This window comes from Anopheles moucheti, chromosome 3, assembly GCF_943734755.1.
Source record: "Anopheles moucheti chromosome 3, idAnoMoucSN_F20_07, whole genome shotgun sequence".
Lineage (NCBI taxonomy): Eukaryota > Metazoa > Arthropoda > Insecta > Diptera > Culicidae > Anopheles > Anopheles moucheti.
In genome coordinates this window covers 2,008,402-2,024,998 of record NC_069141.1, presented here as the reverse complement: position 1 = coordinate 2,024,998, position 16,597 = coordinate 2,008,402, and the positions used below count along the sequence as shown (strand labels likewise).

Here is a 16,597-nt window from a genome sequence, read left to right as displayed (position 1 = left end):
ATTTACCACTATTATTGGGTCTCCATACCCATCACACGCTGGATCATTTTGTCGCTCAATTCCCACAAACTTTGCTGGAGCTGTTCGTTCTTGGATGCACCGGACGGATCACACACGTAACAGTTGTTAAAGTAAAGTGCAGTCAATCCGTTCAATTCATAGGCAGTTGCACAGTAAATAGTGGTGCTGGCGGCTTGTTGCTAAAACAACAACGAAAAATTTAATGAAAGAGTTTAAAAGTCCAAAACAGGAAATTTTGTTCGTTTTACATTACCAGCGATTTGGTGAACGGGCGAACCAAACCAAAGAGGAAACGATAGAACCACCAGTTTCTGGAAAGTGCAGACGAAACCATATTTCCTGGATGGAGCACAAACACCGAGATACCTTTGGATTTCAAGCGCTAGAAATAAATTATAGAAAAGAAAATATATTTTATAACAGTTTGATTTTCATAAAAGAAAATGTTTTAGATACAAATAATTCAAATTTAATGTTTACGTAACCTACATCCAACCATTCACTGTCAAATATCGATTCATCATGGTGGGTAATGATGACTTGATCCAACCGCCTCTACCGTACGCACTTCTCAAACGCCAATGACAGCGCCAACCCTCAGTTTGACAGTAGTGATTCCATTTTGCAATCCTTTTGAAATCTGCACCACGTTACACGGTGTGGTGCAGCAGGAGCCCTCAAATCTTCAAAATCCGTAAAATATTGCGTGTTTTATCGCCAGAACACTCACAAAGTAGTGCAATCTTTTCGCGGAAAACGAATAAAGTTGTAAGCTTTTCCCTCAATCTGTCTTTAGAACACTAAATCGAGCGTCGCCTACCTGGCATTCCAGTGTGCTGAAATCGTGAAAGGTATTTATTTCCAAACCCGTGTACGCGTGTGTGTGTGTGTGTGCGTGCGCGGGCTCACATGCGTGCGTGAGACACTGTGTGGGCCACAAAGGTGGGGCTCGGGAAATGGGTGGAGATAGTGTTTTTTCTGTGCTAGCAATAGCAGTCGATTTGTGGTGTCCCTAAACGGTCGAAGGTGATTTTATTCAAGGTATTTGTACCCGCTATATTGCCACCATTTCAGCCGTCAGCAAAGAGCTTCATGTCCTCCCAAATCAGAGCAAGGGTCGGGGAATGTTTGGGAACTTTGTGAAAGGGGCAGAGTGTGTTTGCGTATACGACCAAAGGTTACAAGCTTTCAATTGATAAAAAAAGACATTCCTCCGACGATAATTCATCAAGTTGGTGGAGAAAAATATGACTTCTGGTAGCTTGCATCAGCTATTACACGACACTTTCCGTTCCCGCAAGAAACCGGAAAGAGACGCTCGCAATGAGACTCCCCCGTCACTGTCAGCACTGTGGATCCAACGGATTGGGGCTAAAGTCCACGATGGTTGAAGTTTTTTTACTGGACCATAATTTCCCAAACGTTTTGGATCTATATAAAGCCTTTAAATTCGCCATCAATTTTGCGGACAGTATATACTCTCTTTGTAGATTACATTTTTCCCCTCTTGTTCTCTCATTTGTTGTTTCTCTCTCTATCACACAGTCGCAATAATCAGAGTTTGATAGGTACGCAGTAAAGCACTGGAAAAAATGTCCCGGTAAGCTAAGAAATTGGTCCCAAATTCAAGAGGGAAATCTCGTCAAATTCCGGTACCCTATCCGGTTGCTAGCGTGGATAGGGGAAAAGGGATAGTTGTGCAGACGGTAATGGATCAGTACCGAGGACGTGAGGAGAAAGAAACGCAGCAGCTGTCACTTTAACACGCACGTGTGCGTAATTTTTTCTTCTTTCATTGACGGGAAAATAGGAGGTCCCGCTTAGTGTGATTGTGTGTTGTTTTCATTGAGTGTTGCGTGCGTAGAAAGAGCCTCACACACAACACACAATCGAAATAAACCTTCTTTTTTTTGTATAAAAAACAATTCAAAGAGTAAGCCGCGTGCGCAATTATCGTTTTTCGCAAATAAGACCATCGCAGTAACCCAGGCTACTATTACCGCACACATCACCATGATAATAGAGGTTAGATTGTCGTGCCATGGACAAAAAACCCACACCTCCGTCTGTGCTCATTTACGTCGACGATTGCGTGGAATGCCGTCATCGACGTGGTAGAGTGTGTCCGTGGTGCTAAAATGAAAAGTGAATCTTCGGTGGCCCGTTACCGTGCGTAATATCTATTGAAAGCATGTGCGTGAGTGTACCTGTGTGTGTGTGTGAGTGCGTGAATTTGATGTGCCGTCCTAATCGCACCAGGAATATTCCGGCCGTGGTGGTGCCGTTACTTTACACTAGCGAGTTCAGAAGGATTAATAAGAATGTCAAACAGCAATAGTAGCACGCACTGTCTACGTGTCACAGTTTGGCTTGATAGCGAAGGCATGCTTTCGAAAGGACATTCCAATGCTAAACTCGTAGAGTGCCGCATGCCCTTTGCCGAAAGGTGACATGTTACGGCGAGCGGTTATGGTATTTGTGTGTTTGTCCATCCATCTACACGTGTGCTTTGCGATTTTCTTTCCATTTTAGTCACCGTTCATGGTCAGCAGCGAACGAATGAGTGGAGAAGTTTAAACAGACGCAGCACAGCGAAACCAGAAGACCTCCGCCAAATGACGTGACAGACAAAAAATCCTATCGAAATTCGCGAAAGCGAGTCACACCACTACACGTACGCAAACACACGCATTGCACGGCGACGGAGTAATCATTCCGCGAAATACACCACGCGATGCAGTGATGATCTGTCTCGCTCTATCGCGCCTCGCGGGGCGCGCGCGTTTGTGTGCAGATATGTGTGTACAAACTCCGATTGCACTAAGTTTCAGCGCCCGACATTGCACTGCATTTCGCGTGCATTTCACTGGCCCAAATCAAAGGAATATGTTTGATAATGGAACAAAAGTGATGGAAGAATTCAGCAACTATCTCAGAGCCTGCCATGCTGGGAAAATGAGAAATTTTCACACCTATTTCGGTTGCTGCGATTTATCTTTCCTTGGGGTGTATTGCATTCCACCTTGTACACGTGTGATGTGTTCGCCTTTTTTGGGGGTGCACACAGAAATCGGAAAGTTGCATAAGCGCACACTGTGTGGACGTGAGTAGTGTAGGCGCCTCTGGCAGGTTATTGACGGAGTTTTCGTCTGAAGTGAGCGGTAAAATCTATGAAAATCTATGAGGACAAAGAAGGAGAGTGAGAGAAAGAGACAGACATCGTGGAATCATGAATGAAATATGCCAACGCAGCGATATTTGCTTGTCGCTAGAATTACTAGTCTTACTAGTTTGAGAAGAAAGGACACATAAAGCAAGGCATGCCAAGAGCACCAAGATCGAATTGAGTTTCGCCATCCCATACAATTCAAAGCAATGAAAATTAGTGTCAGCTGTTTCGCCAAAGAATAGGAGGCTGTGAATTGATTAGCAATCGAAGGCTAGTCGTTTTTTTCCTATCTGTTGTTTTTGTTTATTTGTAGTTTAAATACGACAGGCAGCATCCATATACACACTGGTATTGGAGTGTTGAGGAATAGGGAGTAACGAAGCGATCGACCTTTTCTAGGTCAAACAATATCAAAACCTTCCGTGCAGCGTTTATAACGCCATTTTAGAGGCGATCGCAACTGCTTAAGGTTCGATCTAACACACCGCACAGGTTTTTAGTGAGATGTATTGGTATAAATTGCATGACCTCAGATCAGATCATTGCGCCAAATATGAAGAAGAAAAGCTTCACCCTATTTCTAGAACTCGAGATCTCATTCAGGACGCTTGTTGACGTTATGTGTTTTGTTTTTTGAAGCAGCTGCTGGTTAATGGTTCACTCGACAAAGACACATTCTTGCAGTTGGGTTGGTGGTCTGTTATTTGCAGTAGACACAGACAAATGATGCTTTTGTTGTCTGGCAAAAATGACTTGGAAAATCATTTTCACTCATCTATGCGCTGCAAACAAACACATGTGGAGTACAGCACTGAAGAATACGGGGAAGGTACTGGGAATTGAGAACACGAGTGCAGTGACATTCACTTGCTCTGCAGCAGCAGTATGTGGGGGATTCTTGAGTTTTACACCTTTTGCATATCGATTCGTCCTCTCAAGGTCGTGCTATGAAAACATACAACGGAACTTGTGCCTAGAGTTCTCCATTCCCTTTCCTTTCAGTAACATTTAAAGAAACAATTTCCTCTTCCTATGTGTAGCATAATATAGGTAGGCACACCATGCCTCCACAGCAAGAGCAACGTGAACACGAAGAAAGATTTCGCTTGTATTTCAGGGATGCTTCACTTTGACACTTAGGAAGGGACGAGAGCTTTCCAATACTGGCTGCTTGAGGCAATCAAAATGCAGTTTCGATTATTTTGTGGTTGTGCCATTCGAAAAAGCTTTCTCCGGTAACTTCACATTGCCATAATGATGGTACCGTTTTGTTTCCAATATAAAGTAGATATAAAGATTAAAGCCATGAAATGCACGGAGTGTCTATAATACAATCGAACCAAGATGAAGTTTGTGTATTCCAAACTTCAAACAAAATTATTAAAAAAATTACAAAATTAATTTTTGTAAATATCCACTACTCGATACCGACAGTCCAGAAGATTGTTAGTTGGATGTTAAAGCACATAATAGTTATCCATGATGTGACCTCATATTCCAGGCGCGTGTAGCAGCGCACTGAAAAGAAAAAAACGCAATCCATATCATTCATCGGTCGGGAAACACGTACACGCCAGTGAATTTCCAAAATAAAAAAAAAACAGCGAAGCAGAGCGATAGAGATATATAAAGGTATGACCCATTGAAAGAGAAAAACTAGAGCATCGTGTATGTAGAGCTCTTGCCCACATAAAGTAGGTAGAGTTATTCTGCAACGGGTTTAAAGATAGCGGACAACATCATCATACCCCTCCCGGCTTCGGACATTACAATCCAAGGAGAAGAGACGAAGAAACGAATTCCAATCCGCTGGTCAGGTGTGCCGGATAAATGGGAAAACCCCCGTCAGCCTATCGGAAGAGACACAGCAGTATCCAACGGATCCATAGATCCATACATAGAGGAGTTAGAAAACGGAGGCCCGCACACGACAGCAAAGTAAAATGCATCACGCAACAATCCAATACCTCTTACCAGCGACTAGCCACGTTTGAACCGTTTTTCTTTCATGTGTCGGACCGGTATGCTGCATTGAATGAAAGTTTTGCCCAGACATGCTTTCAGCTCTTTCCAGTGCAGCGCTGTTATCCATCATGATTCATGGAGTGAAATCGATCAGTAATATGTTGCACGGAACATCATCATGCCGATGTGTTGGTGGCGTACGGTAGGATCAAGGAACAATCTGACGATCAATCCACCCCCACCCCGTGATCATATTTCATGATCTGCACCACGTTGTGTCATTTAGCTGGTGCAAATTATTTCTATTGAATCGTGTTAAACACGTCGTTATATGAAGGTAAACAGCACATAGCACGGTCCTGGCGACTGCGTATTGAACTCAGAAAAATAGCTCAGAAAAACCAACAAATGTCTCACGGCGGCTTTGTTCGCATAAGTCTCTTCAAACTCCATTTTGACGAGATTTTCGCTCTTTGGTCAATGATTCCACACTATGTTGCAGTGTGTTGCGTGCAAACTTTTCATCAAATTAAACGTGTGGCAATGTGGGGCAAGAGCAAGAAAAACAAAAACCTTTTCCTGCCATTCCACGTGTGCAGCACGACAGGGAGTCCAAAACTACCACCAGATCTGTACGCATATCCGGTTGGTAGCTGCAGTAGTAGTAGTAGTAGTAGTAGTAGTAGTAGTAGTAGTATGAGTATACCTTCGTGAGATCATAATTATTGGAACCCGGTTGCAGGTTGAATCGGATATCTCAACTCTCCTTTCACTCTCGCTAATCATATTCTGTGCATACACCTGGACCACTTTCTGCAGTTCATAACGACCTTGAAGGAAGGCCTTTAAACATGCGCCTTAATGTACCGACACAAATAATGTAACAATGAAACATTCACAGCATCGCACCAACGCACGGCGGCAGGTGTGTAGTATATTAGAGCGAGTTTCAAAGTGGAGCCATTAGTTGAGGAGGTAACTAAATTATTCGACTCAGTAGACTTGCAAAACCCAGTTACCATTTCGCACGGTGATTTCACTTTCACCTGCACGCGCAAAAAAAAAAAGACAAAGTGCCTTACCAATCACACGCTCTCACGATCGTGTACCACAAATACAATCAACTCTATCATCTTCATGATCATGATTGAGTCGCCACGTCAGGGTGATTCGGGGAAAAAAGATGTAATTTATAGTGAAAGCTTCCCGAATTTGCAAGCTTTCCGTAATGAAAAGTTTCCTTTCGGCCGGTTGCAATAATGTCTCATATTACCAATCTATTTTTTGCGCGTGAAACAATTGATAAGCGCGTACAGATGTTCTATTGTTTCAACCTATTGAAAATGGATACCTGTGTTTATTGTAGAAGAAGAAAAAAAAACATAATGGGTGAAATTATCACCAACACACGTCAGCAGTGTCCGTGTCACACACAGGCGAGGGCGGTTGTGCCATGCAAATGATAAAAATAGAAAAGAGAAGCACACCGTCGTTGACCGTTTTTCTTTTCTTCTGGGTAGACGTGTGAAAATTCAACGGAACACAGTAGGGAATGATCTAACGAAAGCCGGGCCCAATGCATCTCCCAGCATAAAAAAAAATCAGCAGACGAACCCCTCCCATCATGAGATATGCACCCTCCACCAACTACCACCGGATTCTCGATTGAGGGATGAATGTTGTTTGAAGTGGATGTTTCCGTGCGGGGGGTAGGCGATGCGCACTGTAAGATGCGCAACGTCATCACATTGATGATAACACGCAAAGAGAGCTGGCCTCAAATCAGAGTCAACTCGTTACTATTCTTCAACAGGTGTCAGTAAGTTCCATATTTATACAGAAGGCTCATCCTTTCTTTTTCATTCTCTCTCCTTTTTCTCTACTGCAGATTAACACACGGAACGCAAAGAAACGCTTTTCCGGCTAGTAGATTATTCATACACGATGGTGGCACACTAGCTCAGTAGCTAAAGAAATCGTCACCAATCCTACCTATCAACTGTTTTATTGAGCAGATAGAGTGTGAAAGAAGCAGTCATATTCCAACGGAGCCATACTTAAACCAGACGACCATTTTTTCATTCATACCTGCCTGTGTATTGTACCCAAGAGACTGTTTAACAAAGTTGTGCGTTTGTCATAGGAATAGAAACCTTCCGCCGTCCAATCCCAACACAAACAAAACACTGCCAAGAAAGGCTTCCACATCCACATAGGAACTTCCCCCAAAAACATAGCTAACACGTCAAGAGTCGTGGTCTGGCCAGGCAGAAAGGGGATTCGTTCGTTACTGGAAGCGTAGTTTGCATCCTGGAGGAGGGTGTGGTACAGTTGACGAAAGTGAACAGACCGGACAACAGGTGGGCAGGAAGTTTAGAACCATCTCCAACATGGCAACCGATAGTGGCGATGTCGCCACGCTGGCACAATCGGCAGTGGCGGAAAAGCGTCAAGAGGAGGATAACAACAACAAGATCGACCTGGTAGCGGACACGGTATCGAAGCTAACTCTAAACGGTGCCATGGGTGAACATGGTGAAAATGAAACGGTTTCAACGGTTGGATCGCTGGAGGAAAACAAGCTGAACAATAACAGCAGCAGCACCGGTGTGGATAGTGATGAAACAGCAGCGACCGCCAATACGGTCGGTAACAATAACAGCTCGGAACCGGCTACACCAACCACCCCAACCGGTGGTATTGTCGGTCCTGGTGGTCCGTTATCGATCGGCAAGCGAATCCGCCGTACATCAGAAAAGCTGAACGAGGATGCAGTAAACGGTGCACGCAAAAAGTATTCCCTCGATCTGCTGCTTTCGCTGAAGGATTCGGCGATTGGGCGTGAGAAACCGACCACGATACCGGACGTTTGTAAATCACTGCTGAAATCGAGCCCGGGTACGTTCGTTTCCTCCTCCCGTCATATGGGTGGCAGGGGTGGTGGTAGTGGCGGTGGCGGTGGTATTGGAAACATCGGTGGGGGACAAGATAACAGTTTGCTGCCCGCGTTCATGAGAGGTATGGGATTCGGTGGTCCACCGTTTGGCGAGGGTGCGGACGGTGGCAGTGGCCGCCCACCAATGAATCGTGCCCCGTACCGTGGCCGACTGTCCGCGAAGGAAATGTCCACCCGCTCGTCTGCCGGTGGACCGGGGGGTGCGGACGATACCGACGGGCAAATGATCAAGGTGAGCCTGAACATCACCGAGGAGGTAAAGCTGAAAGGTTCCGCCAACGCCTGGAAGCCATCGTTCATGATGCCGAAGGTAAAATTAGATCCCGAAACGGAGGCAACCCAGCTGCTGTCGCGTGAGTTCCGTAGCGCACTGAACAAACTGACGCCCGAAAACTTTGCTGTGCTGAAAGAACAGATCAAGCAGCTGACGATTGATACCGAGGAGCGGTTGGGCAACTGTATCAAAATTCTGTTCGAGAAGGCCATTATGGAGCCGAACTTTTCCGACACATACGCGCAACTGTGCAAGGAACTGGGCACGGAAATCATTGTCAAGACAAAAGGATCGGACACGGTGATGAATCTGAAGCGTCAGCTAATCTCGCAGTGTCAGATCGAGTTCGAGAAGCATCATAAGGAATGTAAAACAAACACGGATCTGCAGGAACAGAACGAAAAGCGCACGGAACAGGGCGAACAGACGGCGGAACAGACCGAAGAGATGAAGATGGAGCTCGAGGAACAGACGAATCGCATTCGAAGGCGAGCCCTCGGTACGATTCGATTCATCGGTGCGCTATATAAACAGGACCAGCTCGGTACGAACACGATGGTAAGTTGCGTCATGTTGCTACTGCAGGACAGCATGCTGGATGAGGAATCGCTCGAGTGTGTCTGCAAGCTGCTCACGACAATTGGGGCTCGCATCGAGGACTCGCAGGGCCGCACGTTGCAGGATTGCTTCGACAAGCTGCAGCAGATATCGGAACGCAAAAAACTACTGTCGAACGGTGAACCGGTGTGCAATCGTATCCGGTTCATGATCATGGACCTGCTCGATCTGCGCAAGGACAAATGGCGAGGGAAGCATGCGCAGCACGCACCGAAAACGAGAGTACAGATCCAGCGCGAAGTGGAAGCGGAGGAGAACAAGAACTGGATGCTCAGCTATAAGCTGCCCCGTGGCCGTGCCGGTGGTGACCGTGATGGTGGTGGTGGAGGTGGCAGTGCCTCGAAGAACAAGCGTTTGGTCGATGAAGATGGATTCGTGCTACCTGTCAACAATCGCAATAACAATGCCTGGACCATGCCATCGATTGATCCGAAGAAGATAAACCTTGCGGTAGGTATTGAAACTCCCAAGAAATGGGATTCGTTGGATTCCGTGTTATCCCCTCCCCTTTAATCGTTGTTGTTGGTTAAAATTACTATCCTCCACTTCTGCTACAGGTTTCCAAACCTCCCGGCGAGACGCGTCTCGGATCAGCCTCTATGTTCCAGGGTTGGAATAAAACAACCAATGTGTTCGCATCGCTGAATTCGGAAGACGCGGCCGCACAACCACCGAGCTTCTTCGGTGCATCCGGCCCGATGGGCGGTGGTGGCAGCAGTGGCAGCAGCGGTAGTGGAAGTGGCCCCAAATCTAACAACAAGAAAGGTGGTGGCGGTGGCGGTGGGGGAAACAATTCCAAAAAACATTACCAGGGCCGCAGCAGTAGCTATTTCTGATAAGGAGGTTATTCCCATCGTGTCATCGTGCTCCTGCCCATCATCCACAATTGCACACCCGTAATCGGGGGGGAGAAACACATTAGAAAGGAAGGACAAAATCTTCGGGTGGAACTGCAAAATAGCGCTGGCGCAGGAATCATGTAGGAAAAGCAGGACACGAAGTGGAAATTCAAATCGTTTGCTGTTCTTTTTGAGGCAGGAGATCCAATTGCAGGATTTTTCTCCAATTGCTTTATTTTTGACATAATTTTGAATGAGTTTGCATGTTTTGAACGGGGCGGAAAGAGTGAAAGACGGAGAATTTAGTATCAAATGTCAGCTACGTGAGACCGGAAGTAATGAAGCATATATAACGAGCAGGAAGCAGGAAAATGTATCTGTAAGATACGCATGAACTATCTCACTAACCACCAACATGGGATTGCAATTTTGGATCTTTTCGTATAATGGCCATGTTTGCGAGAGAGAAATTAGAAAATATTGAAAAACTCCTCGGTACAGAGTTTAGGTAGGCTCGTCTTATGATGAAAGCATTAAAATTCAATGTATGTTGTGTACTTGTAATCATGAGATATAGGGGCATTGATCGCACACCAATATTATCGCAGCACCTCCATTTAAAAGTTACAACCCTATACTCTTGATACTTCGTGCTCTTAATTGGCATTCGCCCTTTCTGAAGGGGGATATTGGAGATTCTACAGATCTGCTGGAATTTACATCTCCAGATAGATTTTGGCATGTGGTAAGAGGATAATGATGCGAACCAAGCATAACAGAGAGAGGTAGAGAGAGAGAGAGAGAGATAGAGAGAGATAGAGCACGAGAGAGACATAAAGAAAGAAAATCTTCCACACAAGAGTGCTCCAGAAAAAAGGAATGCTTAATTGAAGAGATATACTCGATAAAAAAAACCGTACTACTATATGTATACATAGTTGATTAGTTAGGACACAAACCGATTGCAAATTGTGAGTGAGGTGTTATCTTTAAGATTCCGGTTATAAGCCAAAACCAACAGCAGCAGAAATAGCAACAAGAAAACAGTGGTCTACAGCGCAGAAGCTGCTTCCGCAAATACAGTTTCCGCACTGTGTAATGTGTGTAAAAAGGAAGTGAGAGAGAAAAAAAAAACAAACCATTTACAACAACTCTACGCATGGGTAATGGTATAGGATCATTATAAAGTATCGAAAAGAATAACCTAGTAAAATAGAATAATTAACCATACAAGCAATGATGCAGGAAACAACTCAAACAATGCAATCTGTTCCAAACAACAGTGTACTCTTCACATCAAAACATGGTTCCCCGGGAATAGTAGTAGAATGGAGTAGATTCCCGATGAAGCAAAAGCTGACAAGCCCAGGGTAGAAGACATTTCAAATATCAGCAATACTTGAAACAAATATTGTAGTCACCACAGTGTACTGATGAGCGCAATATAAGGGAAGTACTCTACTATGAATATTACGTTTTTTAATATTAATCGAAACATAATGAAACATTGAATGATGCGTGGAGCGAATGGAAGAAGAAGAGAGCGAGAGAAAAAGTGAGATATAGATAAATAGAGAGCAAGAATTTTTGTCGTCGGACGTTAATCATTATCAACAGCCACCACACGCGCGTTAATAGAACATAGTTTAGCAAAGAGAGATAAAAAAGAAACACTACACAGCGGAGTAAAATTACCTAGTTATGTCATAAGCTACATTAGATGATAATTAGGGTTTTAAAATTAAACGAATTTGAAGGGACTACTGTTGTTGCGGTGTAATGTGTGTAACTGGCATGCTTTACAATCCACTCATATCGCACAGCCCATTAGTGGATACCGATCATGCCCATATTGTACTATCTTCCAAGTAGTGGCAAGCTACTTCTAGGTGCGCAACTAAATTCTCGCTGTTTTTTTTAAAGAACATGTAACTTTTATGGTGAAAAATGATGATACTTATAATTTTCTTCATTTTCGCTACTGTTTACTCCACGTAACTGCCATAGCTCATAATAAGTAACTCCGGCCTGAGTCCCACCAACTGTTAGGCTGTTTATCTTCAGTGTAGTTGGTGTAGTGGTTTTAGAGTGTCATGAGTGTCAGTAGTTTATGCAGCGAATGTGTTTGAATTCGCAGTAATTAACTATCGGACATGCCAGGGAAAGTATCCATTTTTCTACTGAAAATATAGTTCACAGAAAAAGATGTCCGTCGACAAAAATTGATCCTTTGTTTTAAAATTTAACTCCCTTCTACTTTTTGGATCATTCCTAACACATGCAATCGATGGAGAAAAATTTTGTAAGAATTTAGTTACGCATCTACTATACAGCAAACTCGGCAGGAAAAGATACAGTGTACCCATTCAGTAAATATTGCCCCCCCGAAGGAGATGATTTTTGCTGATTTTTATTAGTTTTCTAACGATAAACCTTTAAAAACCACGGCACGGTTCATGGTAGCAGCTTTCAAGTAAATAAAACTTTGCACCGTGAACTAACCGCGTCTTGTCACCATACTTTCTGAAGCGTTGGATACGAGTGCCAACAACATGGTCAAAACATCGTACTAAAACGCTAAGTTCACTTCAGACATGGTGCCGATGATAACAAACGCCTTGTATGTGGTTATGGCATGCGCTATTAATATTATTACTATTAGTAATATAGTTCTCTACTTTATCGGGCGGATACACCTCATAAATATATATTCTGTCTTCTGCCTCTGTTCTTCGGTCCCTCGTTTAACTAGTGTATGTAAAAATGTAAAACCTACGACATTGTAAATAAACGGCAGCCTCAATTTGTAACAGCAACAGAAGAAATATAGCCCGCAGATCTTGTACAATATCACCAAATTATTAATCACCTAATAAATGTATAACAAGTTTCAAGAGCTTCCAAACTCAAACAATATTGCTTGAGACAGAAAGATAAACTAAAATCGTGTATCAAAACAGGTTGAGAATAATAATTTTCAACGCATTGAAATTCAAATTTCAATTGATCGAGAAGTTATGAACAAAATCGATAAACGTTCCAGGAGAGCTTTCAAATCAAATGTGGCTCATTCACTCATCGCTATCGAGTAGAGGATAAGATTAAGGTAACAAAGATAACAAACAACCTTACTCACCTTTGCCAGCTCCATCGCAAACAGAACGTTGCACAGCTTAGAATTATTGTACGCAATCATGCTCCAGAACTTGTGCTGTGGTGGGCAAAGATCGCTCTCGCTTAATCCACCACCGGCCGGTAGCGTACTCATCCGATGCGATTCGGAAGAGACCACGACGATACGCGTCGCATGATCGTACAGATCCGACAGCAGGTTCGTCAAGTAAAAGTGTGCCAAATGGTTCACCTGGAATGTACGCTCGAAGCCATCCTCAGTGACGGAATGGGGCAGTGCAAATACTCCCGCATTCAGGATCAACATGTCGATGTGCCTGTGGAGGAGAAATAAAATAAACGAATGTTCCCTACGTTTGACGGGCGGTGAATAGCTTCCACGAACTTACTTATGGCGTTTTTTTACTTCCTCCGCTGCTTGTTTCGTTGAGCGAAGGCTACTCAAATCTAGCGATATAAAACTGCACCGCTGTCCGGCAGCTTCCTTTTCCGTACGGATCCTTTCGATCGCGTCCTTGGTCGACTTTTCATCCCGACTGGCAAAAATAACCTCACATCCGTGCAGAACGAGCGAGCGAGCCGTCTCGAACCCGATGCCAGTGTTCGCACCCGTGATAAGAGCCACCTTGCCATTCAAATCACGCCCGTGCAATACCTGCAACGCGTTCGTTCCACTGTCGAACCGCTGGCGTAATTCGCCAACCTGCTCTGGTGCTTCCTCGACTGCAAAAGCTAGCCTTGGATCGGTGTACGATTTACGCTGCGTTTTCTCTTCCACGAAAATCACCTTTCGGGTATCTTCCTCGATGTGGCGTGTCCATCCGAGCGGTAATTCACCGGATACGCGCTTCATCTTCCCGGTTCGTGGATGAGTCCATTGCGTGCTTTTGCTTTGATGGCTGAAAACAGTTTTTTAAGAATCAAGAATCAATATCAATAGCCCAGAAACGAGTTGCGGTGCCTCCTATAAGGAGAAGACTAACTTCACGTAATACACGAAACCATCACTAGTAGCACGTTCTTCCCAGGCTGGAGGAAGCTCATCCTCCGAATCTGATTCCGGCATTAGCGCGGGCATTTTGGTGCGTTTATCGGTTAAACAGCAGTTCTTCGAAGCTGAAAGTTACTACACTGTAGGCTCTGCACGACACAAACTGAAGAAATGGAAGGAATACAACTGACGAACACGGTATGTCAACAAAGCCGGTTTACGATAAGGTTGACAGCTGGAGAGGTTAGCTAAAAAGGTCGTTCTGTTCTTCCGTTTCCAAGCTGCCAAGAACTATCGATGGATCGGAATTCCATGGTAACGGAATGGAATCTAAAGTACGATGAGAAAGTATTCTATGCTTCAAACAACGTGGTTTTCATGTTTTTATTTCTTTCGCAGTTTCACTTTCTATTCCGGTGTCCGATATACATTTTACATCGCCCGCTTCATTACTTTCTTCCTCTGTCTCATCACCATCTTCCTCCTCCGATTCGGTGCTGGGAAAACTTCGATCTGCTTGCAGTTCATCTTTTGAATGTTCCAAATATTGTTGTTGCACCTCCAAAATCTCCTTACTGTTTGCACATCTTGCGTATGCATCGAGTAGTTCCTGGTTAAGCTCCACAAACGAATGACCCCAGGAAAATTTGTTCAAATACCAAAGCGCTTCCTGCTTGTAACCGGTAATGTACATCGATGCGGCAATCGCTTCTACGCAGGATAGTTTACACGGCTTTCCATAGTTAACTGTCATAATATGAAAGATAATTAAAATATGAAGCTGCATCCGTATTGCTCAACAGGGAAGATACATACTCGGATTAGCAGCTACCAGGAACGGAAGCAATCGCGGATTAGGGGAACGTATCTTGTTGAACGGAGTCTCATCCAATCTGGCCCATGAACAGTCAACCACCGCAATGCCTAAAGATTTTATGATTTCCCTGTCCTGTGGACTTACGCAATTAACGCCGACCGGTGTCAACACAAGGCCGGGAAATCTGGAACAATGAAATTGAGTTACTTTTTCGCAGACTTCCAATTGACAGCTAAAAAAACATAACACACTTTTGTCCAAGGCGTAAGTTTTTGATCAATCCATGCCGGGCTAGTTTGCGGCCGGAGCACTTTTTAGGATCGCAGTGCTTCAAATCCCACATGCTAACGGGAAACTTGGGTGGTTTTCCGATGTCGAACTTGCTTTTGTGTGTTGTTTCGTCACTCGAACTGTGGCCGGAACCCGATCCATGGCCTTCCTCTTCGGCATCGGAAGAGGAATCACTATTTACGGCAAGATCGGACAATTTTTCAGCCAAAGGGCGACTCTCTCGATCAGGACGCTTCTTACGAAAGTTGTTCTTCTTTCGACTTCCTCCACCTCCACGGGATTTATACATTATGGCTGAAAAGGGGGTGATAACCTGATTTAAGTCGCATCCTATCATAAAAGGAGTGAGAATTATCGTATGCTTACCCTATACACGATCGAAACAACAAAGAAGCTCCGAAGCTCCCGATTCGGTTCTGTCGTCCTTGCAAAACACGTTCTTGCACACGCACTGTCAGCGAGTTGTTCACGGCGTAAACATTGGATCGCTTTGCTCCACGAGCATGTGGAGAAATCTGTCAGCTCACTATGCTGTTCTATTACGATTGGCTACTGCTCAGGTTTCACGGGCCGTAATCACAAATTATTGTCATCAGACGAAAAGAACTAAACAAAAAGTAGGTTCCAATATGATTTTTTAACTACACTCCTTCCATAAACAATTCATTACAAAGGCGCTTGACGCTGAGCCTTCGTATCGGAACGTTGTCGCTTCATGGCCAATCGTTCTCGGGCGGCTTTCTCGTGCCTTCGGCGTAGTCTTTCGACTGTTTCTGCCGATGGTTCAGTCGTGACTGGCTGTTCTGCTTGTCGTATGAAGGCGCGTAGCTTTTCCAACGCATCTGCAGTATTCATTTGCTGGGAACGGGTCAGCTCGCTTTTGATTACGAGATATCCATCTTTGGTGATTCGTCCTTTTTGCTGTGGAACAGAAACGATTTAAAGGATAACATTCTGCAGCAGAATTGTTGGATATGGATGCTTAATTACCAACTGAGCTAAGCGATTGCGAGCATTCTCCGACAACCAGGTTGCTGTTTCCAGGTGAAATCGTAGATCCACTTTCGTGCTGACTGTGTTCACATTTTGACCACCGGGACCACTGCTGCGACTATACGAGATGTTCAACTTGTCCAGGGGGATGTATCCATTAAATGTTCCGTCAGGCTTAGACTAGAAATATATACATGATTCTATAGTTATGCAATTCAATCTTTGCTCATCTTTGCTAGAAATGCATACTCCTGGCGGTGGTGGTGTGTACAATCGAAGGCTGCTGTTGGGATAGATCGTTTCCAGGGCAAGATCGCTTTTGTAGCTGTACCGTTTGCCAAGAATGTGAAACGATTGAGCACTGGGTAAAGTACGACATAAAGGAACAGTTCGAAGAACAGTGGAAACAAGTTTATTCATGACGAAGACTATTTTTCGGAGCGAGTGGAAATGGACACTGATTATTATGTATTTGTTGATTATTATGATTTTTCTCTGCATACCGGGTAGCGCGAAACGTCCCCTGATTTT

At 44.3% G+C, this 16,597-nt stretch overlaps 4 protein-coding genes across 4 annotated transcripts; 1 reads left to right on the top strand and 3 right to left on the bottom strand.

Moving 5' to 3' along the window:
* Nucleotides 1-11: 11 nt before the first annotated feature.
* On the bottom strand, nucleotides 12-14,091 carry LOC128305511 (WW domain-containing oxidoreductase). Its single transcript, XM_053042990.1, has 5 exons — nucleotides 13,958-14,091; nucleotides 13,364-13,873; nucleotides 12,979-13,291; nucleotides 275-403; nucleotides 12-200 (listed from the first exon to the last, which is right to left on the bottom strand). Exons 1-5 carry the CDS (start codon nucleotides 14,050-14,052, stop codon nucleotides 12-14), a joined length of 1,236 nt encoding a protein of 411 aa, XP_052898950.1. The 5' UTR covers nucleotides 14,053-14,091.
* LOC128305510 (eukaryotic translation initiation factor 4 gamma 3-like) lies at nucleotides 666-11,049 on the top strand. Its single transcript, XM_053042988.1, has 3 exons — nucleotides 666-872; nucleotides 7,044-9,453; nucleotides 9,561-11,049. The coding sequence occupies exons 2-3, from the start codon at nucleotides 7,546-7,548 to the stop codon at nucleotides 9,837-9,839; spliced, it is 2,187 nt and encodes a 728-aa protein (XP_052898948.1). The 5' UTR covers nucleotides 666-872; nucleotides 7,044-7,545; the 3' UTR covers nucleotides 9,840-11,049.
* Nucleotides 14,092-14,213: 122 nt separating the features above from the next.
* On the bottom strand, nucleotides 14,214-15,583 carry LOC128303230 (18S rRNA aminocarboxypropyltransferase). Its single transcript, XM_053040111.1, has 4 exons — nucleotides 15,440-15,583; nucleotides 15,034-15,367; nucleotides 14,782-14,966; nucleotides 14,214-14,712 (listed from the first exon to the last, which is right to left on the bottom strand). The coding sequence occupies exons 2-4, from the start codon at nucleotides 15,360-15,362 to the stop codon at nucleotides 14,342-14,344; spliced, it is 885 nt and encodes a 294-aa protein (XP_052896071.1). The 5' UTR covers nucleotides 15,363-15,367; nucleotides 15,440-15,583; the 3' UTR covers nucleotides 14,214-14,341.
* A 110-nt stretch (nucleotides 15,584-15,693) lies between these two features.
* On the bottom strand, nucleotides 15,694-16,535 carry LOC128303231 (peptidyl-tRNA hydrolase ICT1, mitochondrial). Its single transcript, XM_053040112.1, has 3 exons — nucleotides 16,316-16,535; nucleotides 16,064-16,246; nucleotides 15,694-15,994 (listed from the first exon to the last, which is right to left on the bottom strand). Exons 1-3 carry the CDS (start codon nucleotides 16,484-16,486, stop codon nucleotides 15,740-15,742), a joined length of 609 nt encoding a protein of 202 aa, XP_052896072.1. The 5' UTR covers nucleotides 16,487-16,535; the 3' UTR covers nucleotides 15,694-15,739.
* Between the last annotated feature and the right edge of the window lie 62 nt (nucleotides 16,536-16,597).

What these genes read in the sequence shown, in the direction of transcription:
- LOC128303231 (XM_053040112.1), bottom strand. Translation starts at nt 16,486, where the DNA reads ATGAATAAACTTGTTTCCACTGTTCTTCGAACTGTTCCTTTATGTCGT. An exon ending in ACACACCACCACCGCCAGGA is followed by an intron (nt 16,247 to 16,315) that starts GTATGCATTTCT and finishes ATATATTTCTAG; the next exon opens with TCTAAGCCTGACGGAACATT. An exon ending in GCAATCGCTTAGCTCAGTTG is followed by an intron (nt 15,995 to 16,063) that starts GTAATTAAGCAT and finishes TCTGTTCCACAG; the next exon opens with CAAAAAGGACGAATCACCAA.
- LOC128303230 (XM_053040111.1), bottom strand. Translation starts at nt 15,362, where the DNA reads ATGTATAAATCCCGTGGAGGTGGAGGAAGTCGAAAGAAGAACAACTTT. An exon ending in AACTTACGCCTTGGACAAAA is followed by an intron (nt 14,967 to 15,033) that starts GTGTGTTATGTT and finishes TCATTGTTCCAG; the next exon opens with ATTTCCCGGCCTTGTGTTGA. An exon ending in CCTGGTAGCTGCTAATCCGA is followed by an intron (nt 14,713 to 14,781) that starts GTATGTATCTTC and finishes ATATTATGACAG; the next exon opens with TTAACTATGGAAAGCCGTGT.
- LOC128305511 (XM_053042990.1), bottom strand. Translation starts at nt 14,052, where the DNA reads ATGCCCGCGCTAATGCCGGAATCAGATTCGGAGGATGAGCTTCCTCCA. An exon ending in GAAGTAAAAAAACGCCATAA is followed by an intron (nt 13,292 to 13,363) that starts GTAAGTTCGTGG and finishes TCTCCTCCACAG; the next exon opens with GCACATCGACATGTTGATCC. An exon ending in TTGCGATGGAGCTGGCAAAG is followed by an intron (nt 404 to 12,978) that starts GTGAGTAAGGTT and finishes ATTTATTTCTAG; the next exon opens with CGCTTGAAATCCAAAGGTAT.
- LOC128305510 (XM_053042988.1), top strand. Translation starts at nt 7,546, where the DNA reads ATGGCAACCGATAGTGGCGATGTCGCCACGCTGGCACAATCGGCAGTG. An exon ending in CGAAGAAGATAAACCTTGCG is followed by an intron (nt 9,454 to 9,560) that starts GTAGGTATTGAA and finishes CTTCTGCTACAG; the next exon opens with GTTTCCAAACCTCCCGGCGA.